This window comes from Cucurbita pepo, chromosome 10, assembly GCF_057944985.1.
Source record: "Cucurbita pepo subsp. pepo isolate OVF chromosome 10, ASM5794498v1, whole genome shotgun sequence".
Classification (NCBI taxonomy): domain Eukaryota; kingdom Viridiplantae; phylum Streptophyta; class Magnoliopsida; order Cucurbitales; family Cucurbitaceae; genus Cucurbita; species Cucurbita pepo.
In genome coordinates, this window is record NC_141807.1 from 1035278 (window position 1) to 1052783 (window position 17506).

The window sequence follows — 17506 nt, forward strand, 5'->3', positions numbered from 1 at the left end:
ATATTTTGAAAATAAATTAGATAAAATTAATGTGTAAATAATGATTTAAAAAAAAAAAAGAATTAAAACGAAAACATAACGTGTTTGGGTTGGATGTGGATGTGAAAAGACTAAAGGCACCAATGAGAGACGAAGCAGCGAGGTTGGCGGGTAAAGGGGCCGAAGAAGTAATTCGTGAAGTTGGAGCCTATGTTTGCAATTTAGGGTTCATGGATTGGATGGAAGAATGAAGGTGGCTTAAAAGTTCATCAAAATTCAGAAGCACATGGGGGAGAGGAGTTGGGGATGGTGTGGTGGTAAATTTAAAAAAAAAAAAAAAAACGGGGGAAAAAAAAAGAAAAAGAAAAAAAGTGTAGTTTGACATTCATTGATTTAAAAGCGTTTAATGAAAAGAAATTAAAGAGAATTATGGGAGATTGGATTAGAGTGAGAGGAGACTGTTGGTTATTTGTTCCTGAATTTGCTTTTTCCTATAATTTCTTCCTTCTTTTCTCATCATTTATTATTCTTTTATTATCGTTATTGTTATTCGATGATGATAATTCTTCTATACTGCTTTTCTGTTCCTTGACTATTACGGTATTTAGGTTAAGTGGGGAAAAGGGAATTCGTAATTCCATTGTTTCGCCCTTTTCAATTTTGTTTTGCAAGTGTTTTTGGTTTTTTTTGATTCTAGGGTTTGCCTGTTCTCTTCCTTCGATCTTCATCTTCCAATTCCATGGAAGCTGCTGCCTCGGACGGCGAAAATCACAACCACAATAATGATGATATTAACAAAATTAGTAACTCAAGGGAGGGTCTTAGCAAGCCCAAGCGCCAGATGAAGACTCCCTTCCAGCTTGAAACCCTCGAGAAGGCCTATGCTTGTTCGTTCACAAAAGCTTTCCTTTTTTTTTTTTTTTTCTTCTTATTCTTCTTCTTTCAATTTTGAGAATTTGTTTTTAACTTCTGGTGTTTTGATTTTGTTGTGTTTGGTTGATTTGATCAGTGGACACATACCCATCAGAGTCGACAAGGGCTGAACTGTCGGAGAAATTGGGGCTTACCGATCGGCAATTGCAGATGTGGTTTTGTCACAGGAGGTTGAAGGACAAGAAGGAACCGGCGAAGAAACCCCGGAAGGTGATGGCACCGGCGTTGCCTGATTCTCCCATTGACGAATTGAGAGCAGTGGCCGAGCCGGGTAGTGATTACGCTTCGGGGTCGGGCTCGGGTTCGAGTCCATTTGGTGATGTTGGGTTGCGTAATGTGGTACCTAGAAGTGTTGGAGATGATATGCCAATGATGAGAAGGTATTATGAACCTTCACGGTCTGTTATGGAACTTAGAGCTATTGCTTGCGTCGAATCGCAGTTAGGAGAGCCATTGAGGGAGGACGGACCTATTCTTGGGATTGAATTTGATTCATTACCACCTGATGCTTTCGGAGCACCTATAGGTATGGCTGATTTTTATTTATTTATATTATTCTATTGTTATTAAACCGTTCTTCTTAAAACTTTCTACTACATGTATATGGACATTTTATTTTTTTATTTTAGAAATGAGTTTATTGATGTATATATGTATATAAAGAGGACAAAAGCTCTAGAAAAGCCAAAGGAGTTACTTAAAGAACTTCATTTGGCATTAATCATTGATCGGAGTGTACTGTTTATGATATTGCAGCATGTTTATAGCTGCTCTTGCAATAGATGTAGCCTTTCTGATGTTGTGGTAAGTCAAATATCAGTTTGATAAGCAATGAGAACGGAGCACCCGAACATGAAAGTTGAATTGCAAATAGGAGGTTTTGATCGTCGACTTACTTAATGTTATCCAAGAATTTGGTTTAATTGGGAGGCTGTGAACGTGGCTTTGTTTAAGTTCTACAAGAATTTTATGAGAGGAGCCTCATTGATCCCCAATGAACCCCTTGTTTTTTTTTTTTAGTTCAACGATATGCTGGTGAAATATTTGAACCTCTAAACTTTGCTCATGTCCTAAGAAGTCAGACTTCTTATTTGAAGGTTTTTCGGCTGATTAGTTTAGTTACTGGCATTTATAGGATCGAGCCAAGAGATTGAGGGTGGTGTGAGGGGCCATTGTGCCAAAGCCAGTTAAAAAGATCAGTGCTATTTTGGCTTACTGGTTTCAGTGTTTTCCTTTAGCTCCTTCTTCTTGTGGTATAAGGTTATTGTGACTGTGAGTATCACTGGCTTGCTAGTGGGACTCCAAGGTGATGTGAAGTGGAACTCTCGGAACAATTAGTTTTTCAAACGGTCTTTCTTTGTTAGATGGGTTGTTTGTCTGTTTGTTTCTCTCTCCTATTTTTTCTTTTCTTGGATAGGAATCATTTGTGGCGGCTTTATCCTTTTTTGTGTTTGGTGTGAGGGGCCTTACAGGAAAGCTCTTGGTGTTAGCTTGGTCCCATCGCAAAATATAAGAAAAAGATTAGAAGCGTTTTAAATTAGTTAAAAGCACTTCTCTCCAGACCTATTGTGATGTAAAGGGTATCCTTATTGACCTTAGTTGTTTTCAAACTTGTATACAGACTACCATCTGATGCTGTAAAGTTGATTTGTGGTTTTCATTTATTTGAACAGAAAAATTTCCATAATTTTTTTTCTTTAATGGATAATAACTGCTCGAGAAGAATTACTTGGTTCATTGTACTTGTTTAGTTATATCTCAAAAATCTATTTGTTCTGCATTAGCCATACTCTGTTATGATCACATTTCCTCCTAGAATGTTGTTTTGTTATCTTCTTGAGTATGTCAGTATGGCTTGATGCTAAACTCCAGCAGTATTCTTGATGACTAGTATTTTGCTGATCATTTTGTTACTTCTTTGGATTACAGTGGCTGAGCAGCAGAAGCGATCTGGCCATTCGTATGGGGAAAAATACGAACAACGGGATGCTAAATCAAATAAAGTTAGTCTATTTTGTTACTTGAATATGGTGCTTTATTGTACTTTAGCATTTCTACCCAATGATGACATGGTGATTCATCGTGATCTAAACCTTTCCTCATTTTTTCTATTCTCTCCATCTCATTTATTTTTAACGCTAGTTTTTTATTTATTTTTATGTATAATGTTTTCTATTGGGCACATCACAAAAAGGGTCCTCACTTCGTTTTTCCTTTGCATTAATCCCCTTGAGAGTTGCTTCAGACTGTCTTTATTCTTTAGAACACATTGACAGTTGGAATATATGTTTTTAGCTCCCCTAATTGCTACCGTAGTGAGCCTCTTTGAATAAAATTTCAGTACATGTGTGTTTGTTTGTGTGTATATATAATATTTGTTAAGAAAAATGAAGGAATACACATGCAAAAACAATTAGTTCACCTCAAAAGAAGCTTAAATACAGAAAACAGAAACAAATATTGTTATTATAAGAAAGGGCTCTTATTTTACCTGGGATTGTTATAAAACTCCATGGTAGTAACATAAACCCAAAGGAAGTGTTGTAGTCAACACGTCCCATAAAATCTCAACCCACTAAATATTATCAAGCTAAATGATCCGCAAGGTGATAGCAATAGAGGCTGTCCTCAACTGGGCTCTTCCTTTCCCCTTAACAGCAGGGTCGGTCCTCCCTCCTAAACAGCAGGTAAAACACCACCTCCAAACAACTAGACAGGAAATCGTTATAGAAGGTGCAATGAGATGATTGTAATGAATTTTAAATACAATCTGATCATTCTCAAACACAGATGTTACATTTAGTTAATATATTTACTATGGAAAAAGATTTCACGTATGCTGTCTAATTCTATTGGTTTATCATGTTGAAATGGATTGAATTCTCATGCAGGTGACTGCAAGGGGATTCACAGAACATCCATTTATGCCAGACCAATCTAATATTAGAGCTGATGCCTATGGTCCAGTTGCCCAATCACATTATCCAGATTCATTAGTTGAGGTTACAGCAGCCAGGACACCGTATTTGCTTGGTCATGAACAGCCGAACAGGAGCCACAATTACCATGGTCAGGTCTCAAGGGTTCGTCTTCTGTCTCAACAGGAGAAACAGGCAGTTACAATTTCATCTCCTGCTGAAGATAGCACGTGTGTCCCTCCAAGGGATTCTTTTGCAAGTATCAGAATGAATTCTCAGTTTACTGAACACCCAATTGTTGGACAAGAAAATTATGTGTTGGCTGATGGGCATGTTTTTCCAGAGGACGTCATGATTAGGATGGAAAGGAAACGCAAGGTATTCCCAAGTATTCAAAAGATGCTATGGTTTTTTTTTTTGTGTGTGTGTGTGTGTGAATGTCAATGGAATCATCTTACCTCTTATGGTTTCCTTCTGTAGAGTGAAGAAGCTCGTTTGAACAAAGAAGCTGAAGCCCATGAAATAAAAATGCGGAAAGAGCTTGAGAAACAAGATATTTTGAGGAAAAAGGTTCTTATTTTCTCATTTATTATTTAAATTATTCAAATTAATTATGTTATAATTTTATTTTATAATTAAAAACTATGTTTACAGTATGTACGTTGTTTTACTGAGAAAAATGGAAAGAAACTTCTCTTACAGAAAAACAATTATTTTTTTTTTCTGGTAGAGTGAAGAACGAATGAGGAGAGAAATGGAAAAGCAAGATCGCGAAAGAAGGAGAGAAGAGGAGAAGTTACTGCGAGAAAAGCAGCGGGAAGAGGAGAGATTGAAGCGTGAGGAAAGACGTGAACATGAACGGAAGGAGAAGTTTCTGCAGAGGGAGTATTTAAGGGTAGGTTAAGAAGGTTTAAATGTTTGTCTCTCATTAGCTGCTGGGTTCTTACAGAAATTACTAAAATAGGTAATAAGTGCTCATTGCTCACCATCATTATTATAACTGTAGGCTGAAAAGAGGAGGCAAAAAGAAGCTATTCGCAAAGAAAAGGAAGCAGTGAGACGCCAAGCTGCTATTGAGAAGGCTACTGCTCGTAGGATTGCCCGTGAGTCTATGGAGCTTATTGAGGATGAACAGCTTGAACTGATGGAGCTGGCTGCTGCAAATAAAGGATTCTCCTCCATATTAAGTCTTGATCATGACACTTTGCAGAATCTTGAATCATTCCAAGGTTTGCATTGTTTTGAATAGCCACCTATTTAAGAAACTAATATCTTTTTATATAACTCAAATATTGTAAGATTATGTAGTACTTGGTAGTCAGGCTTGTGAGCTCAATGTCGTTGCTTGTTTGCCAGTTCAATTCCATCTCCCTCCATTTCTTTGTATCTCCAAATGAGTGAAGTATATATATATATTCATAGCCCAATTAATTTGTATTTTTGAAACTGGCATACCAATTAGTTCATCGAAATGACAAATCAGATTACTCCAGTTACTTATGTACAGAACAAATCATGTACCAAACTAATAAAGGTCATGTAAATAATAAATGGCTTAGAGAAAATGAGCTCAATCTATGTTGTCACCTACTTAGGATTTAATATGATAAGACGGTTGTCTCGTGAGAATAGTTGATGTGCGCGCAAGCGTCCATGAACACTCTCATATATAAAAGAAAAAATGTAACTTCTGTTCTTATGATAAGATGCTTTTAGGACTCTTGTTCTCGGTTGACTTGGCTATTTTCTTAATATCATTATTGTCACTATTATCATTATTGTTATTACTATTTTATAGGTTTCTGAATCTTACAATAAGCTGTTGACATATTATTTTTCAGATTATCTAGGTGCTTTTCCACCCAAGTCTGTGCAATTGAAAAAACCTTTCGGCATTCAGCCTTGGATCAATTCAGAGGAGAACATTGGCAACCTTCTCATGGTACATCTCAAAATCTCCTTCTTTGTATAATTTAATGAGCCTTTTAAGAGGCATGGTAGTGTCGTTGCCTCATGATGGTTTTTTATTTTTGAACTTTTGGAGGTTATTATTTCTACACCCATGCTTTTGTAAATGCACTTCCATGTTTTTTAGAATATGAATTTTTTGGGTCATTTACTTGTATGTATGCATTAAATTTAAAAGTTACTTGTTTACTGTTAAATGCAACCTTATTCTCTTAAAATACAAGATTGTAATGTTGCACAATTTTTCTTTTAGAAAGTTTTCGAGTGTTGTATCTTCATCAAATTCCCAATAATTTATCTGGGATTAAGGATGTAATTTGATTTCACATTGTGCATTGAGAATATGTCTGTTATTTCCAAAATGCTGTCGGCTCCCTGCTAGCACTTTGAGTCTTTTGGTTCTGTGCTTCAAGCAACTTGTAGTTCATGTTGCATCAATTAACTTCATCTTATAGCCTTTTTTTCTGCCAAGTGGCAATTGCAAAAACTTGTCAAGTTTTGATGCTGAAACATCTTTCTGAGAGGAGAAATGGACACCTAAATATCTTGTGTTTGTTTTTCAGGTATGGAGATTTTTCATTACATTCTCTGATGTTCTTGAGCTATGGCCCTTTACCCTTGACGAGTTTGTGCAAGCTCTTCATGACTATGTAAGCCACCCATGTGGACATTTTCTCCCTAATCAAATCTTTTCAAGTTTGCTTCCTACCCATTTTGACACCTTTCTTAATCAATCCTAGGATTCAAGATTACTGGGTGAGATTCACATTTGTCTTCTGAGTCTGATTGTAAAAGATATCGAAGATGTTGCAAGAACACCTTCTGCTGGATTGGGAATAAACCAGAATGGTATTGCCAACTCGGGAGGTGGACATCCTCAGATTGTCGAAGGGGTAATCACTTCGAATAATATAAATTATTTGTATATTCTAAGATGGTTCTTTCTGTATCTTATTCAGAACCATCTGCCATTTATTTTATTGTATCAGGCATATGCGTGGGGATTTGACATTTGCAACTGGCAGAAACATTTAAACCCATTAACATGGCCAGAAATATTTAGACAACTAGCACTATCAGCTGGATTTGGACCTCAGTTGAAGAAGAGGGGTTTGGCATGGTCTGAAATGCGTAGCAACGATGAGGTCTATTTTTTAATTCTTTTGCAATGGGAATTTTTTCTATGTAATAGAACTCTCTAATTTCTGTTCTTCATTACCAGAAAATTTGTTGTCCCTAAGTAGAAATGTCAACTAGCAAGTAGGGAGATGCTACTGTAGATAGTGAAGGGGCTATTCTGTTTAACTGTTAATACTAAAAAAATCTTTGATCGATCATTTGCATCAGCTACATATTCTGGATTCCAAGGCAATGTTTGTTCATAGATATCCGTCTTCCCAAATTATTATAAATATGGACCTTCCTTTAGTACTTGCAAGAATTCTCCTTTTCATATTCAAATGGGACCTTTTCAATTCAACTGTCAATTTTTATTTATTTATTTATTTATTTCTTATTGAGTTAGTCTTGATTTGTAGGCTAAATGTGGTGAGGATGTAGTTTCTACTCTCCGCAATGGTTCAGCAGCTGAAAATGCATTTGCTATCATGCAAGAGAAAGGTTTGCTAGCTCCTCGGAGATCTAGGCATCGGCTAACTCCTGGAACTGTCAAATTTGCTGCATTTCATGTCCTTTCACTAGAAGGAAGTGAGGGGTTAACAGTACTAGAACTTGCTGAGAAGATACAGGTGAGCCTGATATTTCTGTTGATTGAGAATTTTTATAAAATACTTTTTTATGCTGTCTGGTTTTAACAAGAAATCTTACGCATAAGTCATTTATATAGAGATCTGGACTTAGAGATCTGTCTACAAGCAAGACACCAGAGGCTTCCATTTCTGTTGCTTTGACAAGGGATACGAAGCTTTTTGAAAGAATTGCTCCTTCCACATATCGTGTGCGAGCTCCTTATAGGAAGGATCCAGATGATGCCGAGGAAATACTTTCAGTAGCCAGAAAGAAAATTCAGGTATTCCAAAATGGGTTTTTGGTTGGAGAAGATGCAGATGATGTTGAAAGAGACGAAGAATCTGAATGTGATGATGTTGATGAAGATCCTGAAGTTGATGATATGGCGACAACAGCTTTGGTGAATGAAGATGTTAGCAAAGGAGATGCTAACTTAGGAGTTGACAATGAGAATGTATGCCATGATATTGCTGGAAATCTACAAAATGCAGTTGCCAAAGATATACCGTCGTTCCCCCTAAGTGGCTCCAAGGACACAAAATATTTAAACATACCCACAGAGCAGTATGCTGCCATTGATGAGACTAATATTAGTGATCTTGATCAAGACAATATGGAGATTGATGAAAGCAAGGAAGGTGAATCATGGATTCAAGGACTTACAGAAGGTGAATATCATGATCTTAGTGTTGAGGAGCGCTTGAATGCCCTTATTGCCTTGACCAGCATTGCAAATGAAGGAAACTCTATTCGCCTTGTTCTTGAGGTAGATGTTACTTCCAATTTGATATATGGAACTTCTTCATGATAGTTATTAAATGTTTTAGATTCTTTATTTTATTGGAGGATTTTAATTCCAATTATAATGATTATATAGGATCGTTTGGAAGCTGCCAATGCTGTTAAGAAGCAAATGTTGGCAGAGGCTCAGATTGATAAATCTCGTCTAAAAGAAGAGATCATTACTAAATCTGATTTTCCAATTCACATTGTGAGCAAGGTGGAAACTGAACACAATGGTTCCACTATGGAGGGTGGGCAAAGCCCTTTTCCTGTTACCGAAAAGAAGAACGATGAAACAACCCCAAGCACTGTAGAAAACCTTGGTAATGTGTCTAATGAGAGGGCTACTTTAGTGCCAGATCTTTTCCCAGGCTCAGATAATTTTTTGGCTCAGCAATGTGGACATGCTTCAAAGAGGTCACGTTCACAGTTAAAATCTTATATTGCCCACAAAGCTGAAGAAATGTACACATACAGATCTTTGCCTCTTGGTCGAGATCGTAGGCATAATCGATACTGGCAATTTGTTGCGTCCTCTTCAAGCAATGATCCTGGTTCTGGTAGAATCTTTGTTGAAATGTATGATGGAAAGTGGAGGCTTATTGATTCTGAAGAGGTAGACTTATTGATTTTGTGGTGTTTGGTCAATCTTATATAAGATCCTGCCTGTCTTAGATGCTTTGATCCTTCTTTTTTAGCATTAGATTAATCAATACTAGAATGTGTCATTAGAGGAAGAGGAAGAAGAACTTGGCAGTTACTTTGTGAAACTTGTTAATACTCACGCATATGCTTTAGAATTTTCTCATGTAAGATGTTTGTTATCCTTACAATTGTTTAACCTATTTCATCTCTCAAACGGCTGATTTTTTTGGGCCAACCCTTTTTGTCCTTTGTGTTGAGATTCTGACATCCATCTTTTTACCTTTGCCCATTAATTGTTCTCTCTTATTTGTAGGACTTTGATGCTCTTTCAATGGCTTTGGACACACGCGGGGTTAGAGAATCACACCTACGCATAATGTTGCAAATGATAGAGACGTCATTTAAGGAAAATGTTCGAAGGAGTCTGCAGTGTGCCAACGTGATGGTTCAAAGTGGAATTGCACCTAAACATGAAAACGATGAATTGAGTTCTAGTCCTGATTGCAACACTGGTTTTAACAGCCCTGGCAGTACCGTTTGCGGTTTAAATTTGGATACAGTGGTAACATCATCTTCATTCAGAATTGAGCTTGGGAGAAATGAAAACGAAAAGAATGCTGCATTTAGAAGGTATCAAGACTTGCAAAGGTGGATGTTAAGAGAGTTCTTTGGCACATCAACATTATGTGCCATGAAATTTGGAGAAAAAAGGTGCATATCGCTGCTGGACATTTGTGATTCCTGTCTGTGCTTGTTTGAGTCCCAACATTCTCACTGTCCTTCGTGCCATCAAACTTTTGGCACTAGTGAGAATGATATTAAGTTTCTCGAACATAAACGTCACTGTGAGATGGAAAGGATGTCTAACCCTTTGGATGTACACATGTTGGATGCATCTCTTCCCCTCAAAAGTAGGTTGCTCAAGGCCCTCTTAGCTTTCATTGAGGTGAGCAGCAGTAACCATTAAAGCCATATTCAACATAATTCCTATTTCATTTTTAAATTTGAGGGCTAATGCCTGCAATTTTGGCTGCCTTTACCTCTTTCGGCACTTGTATATCATTAGGACTTACTTTTTCACAGGTACATGTTCCTTTAGAAGCTTTTCAATCGTTCTGGACAGAGCATAGGAAAGATTGGGGTGTCAGGATGAAATTATCACCATCTATTGAGGAGCTTCTACAGGTAATTCTGCACCTTCAACCCTTGATCTTCAAAACTACTGGTTATCTGTTACTTCCATAAACCCCCATCATCCTAAATCTGGGTTGCTTGTGCCATGATCGAATATCTTCTCCCAAAGTAATTTAAGTAATTTGTTACCACGTGCTTGAACCAACAGGAACTTGTGTTAACGTTTCTAAGTTTTCTTTTCGACATCAGTCGGATGCTAGAAATTAATGGTTGATGGACTTTGCAAGCTTATGCTTAATTTGGTGCTGTTTGGCAGCAGAAAGAAAATGGCCATATTATGCTGCTGCCAAATGGAGGAAATATTTAAATTCTAGTAACATATTTAACATGCACAGTTCAATGTGCATCCCTGACGGGTTCCTGTGTCTAATCATTTGCTCAATCTTGTATTTTGTATTTGAATTTTGGATCTGTTCATATCAAATCTGCTAATCGTTTCTAGTTTTTCTGCTTTCATGATTCTTCCAATGGATGAAGCTTTAACTGCTATCTCCTGTTATTGAATCTTACAGATATTAACCCTGTTTGAAAGTGCGGTTAAGCGAGACTTTCTAAAATCAGACTTTACTACAACAGACGAGCACCTGGGCTCATGTTCCGTCTCTGGGACTGTTATGCATGACCCATCCGATATTGGGTCTGTTCCTACATTACCCTGGATTCCACGGACTAGTGCAGCTGTTGCTTTAAGGCTTTGTGAGGTAGATGCATCAATTTATTACATCGGGTGTGAGAAACCAGAGCCTGACCAGGATAAGGAAGTCGGAGAACATATAGTAAGTTACTTTTTCTCTTATTGCTTTCTTATTGCAGTATAATAGGGGATGTATCATGAAATAAGTTGATACAATGTTTGCTTTGTTCTTAGTCGGAACATATGCCTTGTTGCCATTAATGTGTATTATCCTTCCAAACTAATTTACTTGTCTCTGTGCAGAACTTTTCCAACAGATATGTCCAGGTTAAGAATGAGGAGCGGACTAAACTAAACGACTTGGATTATGATGATCTAATGAAGAACGAAAACTCAGCCAATCCAAAAGGTTTTAGGACCAGCTACAAACGCAGTCGAGGGAGTCGAGATTATGGACGCCGCAAAAAGTGGCAGAAAAAAGTCAACGGATCTAGATCTGGCCAAGTCCGGCAAACTGTCAAGAGTAACGAGAAGATGAATCAAGGACAGAGGGAGCTGGGACAAGGAACGCAAGTTATGGGCATACGGGGCCGCCGTACGGTAAGGAAGAGACGGGCTGAGAAGAGCATTCCAGATGAAGGACTGCTGGGGCTAATGCCTAGTAGTAGTGCTCATAACATAGATGAATCCCCAAAAGATTATCTTGGGGAATGGGAGGATGAAAAAATGGATAGATTCATGGATATGGAAGATGAAGAGGAGAATGTGATGGAAGATAAAGAGAACGTTATGGAAGATGAAGAGAATGAAGAGAATGAAGAGAATGAAGAGAATGTGAACAACAACGTGGAAGCAATGGAGTCGGAAGAGGATGGGCAGGGAGTTGTTGGGTATGAGGAAGGGGGTTGGGAATTTGGGTTTGAAGGCAACTCCAACTCCAATAGATGGAACAATGGTGATTTAGAGATGGGTAGCGATGAGGACGTGGATTTATCAGAGGACTACAATGGCACTGAAGAGGGGGGAAACGATGATATAGAGGAGGAGTTAGATGTTGATGATACCAGCGAGGAGTCGGATTGTTCACCAAATAGGAGGAGGATAGTAGGCAACAACAATGGTGGTGCAGAATCCGGTGTTTCAGACGACGACTATAGTGATTAAATAACAAAATATCAGACCACCACCTTGAGAAGCTGCGTAATTTTGAGATACCCTTCACTACCGGCTGAATTTGTGTACAGGGGAACAAAATAGCAGTTTCCCCCACCCAACCCAAATATCAATTTCTAGTCTTAGATCCCCCCATGTCTGCCATTTACCTCCTAGATCATCATCATCATCATCATCCCTAGTCTAAGTCTAATTTATTGGTCGAAAATGTATCATTCCTCTTAGAGTAGTGTTATTTGATAATAAAAATTTGTAAAGATATAGTTGCTACAGGTTGGGGGGGAAACGGGAATCCTTCGCCTCTCTTGATTACTCTGTAGAATTGTCGAAATTTCACAGGACTCCCCTGTTTTAAAAGGGGTATTCTCTTTGTTCATCAACTCGTCTTCAACGTTCATGTTCATGCGCGCACTTCGACAAGAACCGACTACAGAATTTCATCATCATACTAAAATTTACCTACAATTATTGTTCAAATATACGTAAACATACACAAATTGACAACTTAACAAGCTCAAATTCAGCTTTCATGCATGAGTATCCACATTTATTGTTTCTTCTATTGCCACACCTCGAGACAGTGAAGCCTCGAGTAAAGCAATGTAAAAACAGATTTGCATTGCGATTACAGAAACCCTCATACGATACTAAATTCTTAAGACACCAGAAGTTTCTTAATCCCAGATTTCTGCTCTGAAGTCAAGTATGTGGGGAATTTGATGTCGAACTTGATCTTCAAGTTTCCTCTTTTGGAGGGGTCCTTCGGTATTGGCATGCCCTCCTTTGGAACAACCTCCACATAGTCTGGATGAATGACATTGTTAATAGGGATGGTCAGGCTCCTTCCATCTAGTGTGGTGACATGGGCTGTGTAACCTGTTAGAGCTTCAGCAAGAGAGATTTTCCTTGTGACGACTAGGTCATTTCCGTCCCTTGTGAATGTGCTGTGTGGCTTTTCATCTATAACGAAAACCAGGTCTGCTGGAATCATGTTTGGTTGCTCGTTCCCTCTCTCTGGGAATGTTATTTTTGTGCCCTTTTTCCAACCAGGCTTGATTTCTATTGTTAGAATCTCTTCCACAGGCAATGTCTTCCTGCAATATGAAGTACAACGAGGAGTTATTCATTAAGTTGCTTCCTCTCAAAACCTCAAGAAAAACAAGCAAATAATGGAAATGAAGTGGACATACCCACTAGCATCAGCTATTTCTCTGGAGATTTTCATCTTCTTGGTGGTGCCTTTGTAGAGATCTTCAAGGCTACAGGGCAGTCTCCTTTCAATTGGAGCAGCTTTTCGCGGACCTTGGCTCATCGCCTGGCCATCACCGAATGAAGCGAACATATCATCCCCAAACATGCCGCCACCAAATGGCCTCGAACCGCCCCTCATGCCCATGCCACTGCCGCCACCGCCGCCGCCCATTCCTCCAAATGGGGTCGAAAATCCAAAGAACTCGGCAAAAATGTCATTGGCATTTCTAGGGTTGAATCTGAACATCGTTGGCCCATCCCCAGTCTGGAAGAACGATGCACCGCCTGGACCTCCGGCGCCCGGAGGAGGTACCTGACCTTTCAAACCCTCTTCACCATATTGATCGTAAATTGCTTTCTTCTGCGGATCACTCAAAACCTGCCACAAGTTTCAATAAAATCCATAATTGAATTCATGCATTCGAAACATCGAAAAGAACCATTAGTAATTCCTAAAACACACGGAGAAATCCGTTTGTTCGACTAAAAAAACCCTCTGAACCAAAAGAAAACGAAAACCGAAAAACCGAAACGATGAATTCGATCGCAAAGTAACTAATTCCCACAAAAGAAAGATCGATCGAAACGGTAGGGTTTACCTCATAAGCCTCAGAGATCTGCTTAAACTTGGACTCGGCCTCTTTCTTATTGTTGGGATTCTTATCGGGATGCCATTTCATGGCAAGTTTCCTATAAGCCTTCTTCAAATCATCATCTGAGGCGCTCTTGTCTACCTGCAAAATCTTGTAATAATCTACACCCATGTATGTGTATCTTCTCAACCTCCTAGTTGTTGTTGCTCAAAATCTGCACAAAAAAAAAAAATCGAAGCTAGAATTGGAATCTTGTACACACTTTACAGAGAGCTAATTGCGATTCGGAAAATTGGAGTGCCGAAAAAAGGCGTCGGGGCATAGAAAAGGATGAGTCCGGAAGAACCACAGAGATCCAGAAGGCCGTGGAAGCTTCCAGATGGTTCTCTGAATGATTCATTTAGAAGGCAAGGCCAGGCACGTGACTGAATATTCATTTTCTCTCTTATCAACTTTCATAACTGTTAATTTAGTTTGGTTTATTAACAATAAACCATCATCTTGGAACATTAATTTTATCCACCTAAGCCCAAGCCCAATGGACTAGAAACTAAGCCATTAGGCCCAAACAACAAAAGACTCATGGGCCCAAATATAAAATGGGCCCAACAAGGCCCAGGTCTATCTCTCTCTATAATCCTTTTTCAGATACTGTTCATGTTTGTTAGAGTGAAAAAGATTTATGGAAGACGCACCGTGGACTGAAAAGCTTGAAGCCCTAACGCATATTCTGGTGTGCCCCACCACCGCTCCGCCGCTTGCGTCTCAGTTCTTCATCGCCACCAAGATCCCCTGCTACCTGAATTGGGACTACCCGCCGCTCCTCTGCTCCAAACCTTCTATTTTCCCCTTCCCCTCTCTTCACCTTCAATGGGGCTTCTCTCTGTTCCTGAAAAGACTCTCCCGATTGGGGCTCCCCATGACCTCTTGGCGATCCAAATGCCCTTATCAACTCCCCCCGCCGTTGCTTCTCGCTCAAGGCGTCGACGCCGCGCAGTGGGACGATGAACAGAGGAGAAAGTACGTGAGAATGAGGCTGAGAAGAAAGCGTCTGGGCAGCGATGTTAATCCCTTAATCCCAATTATGATTCCCAATATGTTGCTGTTTTGTCTTCTGCTATGGAAGCCATTGTCTTCCACTCATTAATCCAACTCTTAAATTATATGAAATTGTAAAATGAACACAAATTTAAGGTTCTCATTGGATCCTCTTTGTTTTATGATTTTATCTTTACTTTATCTTTATTTTATTTTATTGTTTCGCTTTATTCTTTGTTTCTTTTATTGTAAGAAATAAAATAAATAAAAACTACTCTTCCGGTAATCACGCTCACTGAATCTCACTTACTCCAAGAAAAAACACATAAATAGTCAACTTAAAAATAAATAAATAAATAAATAAAAAGAAAAAACCTAGAACTTCTTTTTGAAAGGTTTTTAAGTTTGGTCAAGCAATAGAGCTTTATCTTTAATAAAAATACAACCTTTAGACCTTTTTTTAATTTATTTTTTATACTTTCTCTTTATTCTTAATTTCTTTTTTACTGCCTTCTTTTTACTTACTTACTTACTTACTGCCCAGCTTTTACCCTTTTGAACTCTTCAATTCGGTTTTTATATTAGGTTTGAAATTATTGGAGGGTAGGTGGGTAGGTCAATAGAAAAAAAATATATTCTTTTTTTTGCAATATTTAATTCTAGAAGACTAACACTGGTACAATCTGTGTTTGATAAAAATAGGCAAGGTAGCATGGGCATACAGTCATTGGCAACACACCTCGATCATGACATTTTGCTTATAGTCTATAATATTGCCTTCAAAACCTTTTGTCAATCTTACTTTTAAACTTGTTTTAAAAAATCTCACTGTTCCCGTTTTTTAAAACCTACTTCTCAAAACAATGTTAGAAGCTTGAACATGCATTGTTCGGACATAGGCAATACGAATGTAAATTGATTTGATTCACTCGATATTGGAAGTGAGTGATGCACACTAACAAAATCTACTATAAAAAAAAAAAAAAAAAATGCGATTGTGATAGAGGCATCTTACGTTCTTCTCAAGGGGAGAACGAACGAAAGAAAAGCTTGAATTGAAGGGCACATGATGGTTGCAGTAAATGCCATTATTTGGGTTTTGTCCCACCCACTCCCACAATCCCCACATGATTGTCCTACTCCTTCATGTCCATAAATTTCCTTTTTCTATCCCATTCATCATTTATGGATATTTAATCTCATCCCAACTTATTTACCAATATAATTATTAACCATTTACAAATGACACGTAATTAGAAACATCATGAAAATGGTAACTAAAACAGCGACTTTTTCAAGTTCTCATAAAAGCGTAGGGTCCACCAATATCAAAATTCGCTCCAACCCACTTGCACTCTAATGAGTAAAGAAGAGTGAAGGCCTATAAGAACAAAACGCGACCCATCCACCTCTCCTTCACTATACAACACAGTTCCACAACACAACACATCCTTTCAATCAATCCATGGCGAAACTCATTTCTACCCTCCTTCTCGCTCTTCTGTTCTTCCAAGTTCATGCAAGGGAAAGCCATTTCTTCAGCAAAGTACCTAACAATGGCGGCACCTTCTACACCAAAGAAACCCAAATCCCCAACAAGGCCGAGGATCCTTTGACAAACCCACAAAAAACCAGCGCCAAGCCACAAGACCAAGACCAAGACCAAGACCCCAACTTCCTCCCTCAAACCCAAGACAACAACTACGGCCTCTACGGCCATGAATCCGGCCAGCTCCCTCCAAATTCCGACGACAATTTCTCCGGTGACCGCCCGGACGACAATAAATACAGAAGAAACGACGCCGTTCCTTACAAATCCGAGTCAGAGGAGTACGACGACAACGACAATTTCCAAAACAGCAACACGAAGCCGTACCAAAATTCGTTTTATTACAACAAGGATCTTTACGACAACGGACGACAAAGCTTCCGCAACACCCGCCTTTCGCGAAATGATTACACTACAACTCCTTTATACCAGGAAAAATACCACAACGACCACGACGACGACAACAACAACTTCTACTACAACAACAACAATGCCAACAATGTGGTACGACAAGGGATGAGCGACACGAGATTCATGGAGAATGGAAAGTACTATTATGACCTCGACAGGGAGCCTCACCATTACAGCAGGTCCCGGGGCTATTTCCGTAACAACAACAACAACAATGGGAACACATACGAGTACGGTAATTCCATGGGAAGGTATCAGAATCAGAATGATGAGGCAGAATTCCAGGAGGAACTCGATGAGTTCGTGCCATAAATTTCAACCCACTGCTTAATTAAGTGAAAAATATCTTTATTTTGCTTTATTTACTTCATATTTAATTGTGCTCTGTTCAAAAAACCATGAATCTCACCACTCCACCATAGATTAAAGCATACATCTTTAATGTGCGCTTATTACTTATAAATATAAATATATCTTTTAAGTCATATGATGCAATGAATATATTTGCTAGCGATTAGCTTAGACTGTTACAATATTGGTGGTTAAAATAGTGTTCCATAAATGAGTAGATAAGGCGAGGATATCCGTGACTCCATTTTGGAGCTTATCAAGGACCTGCCGGTTGATATATACTCGAGAAATGGTAACAACAACGACAGATGGGAGTGTTGTGAATCATTGTCGCTAA

At 38.6% G+C, this 17506-nt stretch overlaps 4 protein-coding genes across 5 annotated transcripts; 3 read left to right on the forward strand and 1 right to left on the reverse strand.

Moving 5' to 3' along the window:
- The first annotated feature begins 35 nt into the window (after positions 1–35).
- Positions 36–12352, forward strand: LOC111803826 (homeobox-DDT domain protein RLT1). The gene is made up of 18 exons (XM_023688407.2): positions 36–866; positions 989–1438; positions 2842–2915; positions 3804–4208; positions 4311–4400; positions 4561–4725; positions 4837–5059; positions 5672–5772; positions 6362–6448; positions 6539–6691; positions 6788–6943; positions 7337–7546; positions 7645–8313; positions 8425–8946; positions 9289–9921; positions 10059–10160; positions 10682–10945; positions 11107–12352. Exons 1-18 carry the CDS (start codon positions 719–721, stop codon positions 11965–11967), a joined length of 5313 nt encoding a protein of 1770 aa, XP_023544175.2. The 5' UTR covers positions 36–718; the 3' UTR covers positions 11968–12352.
- Positions 12353–12473: 121 nt separating this feature from the next.
- Positions 12474–14656, reverse strand: LOC111803827 (uncharacterized). Of its 2 annotated transcripts, XM_023688409.2 has the most exons (4): positions 14516–14656; positions 13827–14034; positions 13167–13606; positions 12474–13070 (listed from the first exon to the last, which is right to left on the reverse strand). In XM_023688409.2, exons 2-4 carry the CDS (start codon positions 13989–13991, stop codon positions 12632–12634), a joined length of 1044 nt encoding a protein of 347 aa, XP_023544177.2. In that variant the 5' UTR covers positions 13992–14034; positions 14516–14656; the 3' UTR covers positions 12474–12631. The 2 variants fall into 2 exon arrangements, with proteins under 2 accessions (XP_023544177.2, XP_023544176.2); XM_023688408.2 differs by lacking the exon at positions 14516–14656 and having other exon boundaries at positions 13827–14224.
- On the forward strand, positions 14500–15077 carry LOC147790443 (uncharacterized). The gene has a single exon (XM_087127806.1). It carries the CDS (start codon positions 14503–14505, stop codon positions 14965–14967), a length of 465 nt encoding a protein of 154 aa, XP_086983932.1. The 5' UTR covers positions 14500–14502; the 3' UTR covers positions 14968–15077.
- A 1182-nt stretch (positions 15078–16259) lies between these two features.
- Positions 16260–17303, forward strand: LOC111803103 (protein E6). Its single transcript, XM_023687376.2, has one exon. The coding sequence runs from the start codon at positions 16324–16326 to the stop codon at positions 17128–17130; it is 807 nt and encodes a 268-aa protein (XP_023543144.2). The 5' UTR covers positions 16260–16323; the 3' UTR covers positions 17131–17303.
- The last annotated feature ends 203 nt before the right edge of the window (positions 17304–17506 follow it).

Excerpts from the sequence above, each read along its gene's own strand:
- LOC111803826 (XM_023688407.2), top strand. The coding sequence starts at position 719 with ATGGAAGCTGCTGCCTCGGACGGCGAAAATCACAACCACAATAATGAT. Across the intron at positions 2,916-3,803 it reads GGGATGCTAAATCAAATAAA|GTGACTGCAAGGGGATTCAC; the intron begins GTTAGTCTATTT and ends ATTCTCATGCAG. Across the intron at positions 10,161-10,681 it reads CTATTGAGGAGCTTCTACAG|ATATTAACCCTGTTTGAAAG; the intron begins GTAATTCTGCAC and ends TGAATCTTACAG.
- LOC111803827 (XM_023688409.2), bottom strand. The coding sequence starts at position 13,991 with ATGGGTGTAGATTATTACAAGATTTTGCAGGTAGACAAGAGCGCCTCA. Across the intron at positions 13,607-13,826 it reads AGATCTCTGAGGCTTATGAG|GTTTTGAGTGATCCGCAGAA; the intron begins GTAAACCCTACC and ends AACTTGTGGCAG. Across the intron at positions 13,071-13,166 it reads GAAATAGCTGATGCTAGTGG|GAAGACATTGCCTGTGGAAG; the intron begins GTATGTCCACTT and ends TTCATATTGCAG.
- LOC147790443 (XM_087127806.1), top strand. The coding sequence starts at position 14,503 with ATGGAAGACGCACCGTGGACTGAAAAGCTTGAAGCCCTAACGCATATT.
- LOC111803103 (XM_023687376.2), top strand. The coding sequence starts at position 16,324 with ATGGCGAAACTCATTTCTACCCTCCTTCTCGCTCTTCTGTTCTTCCAA.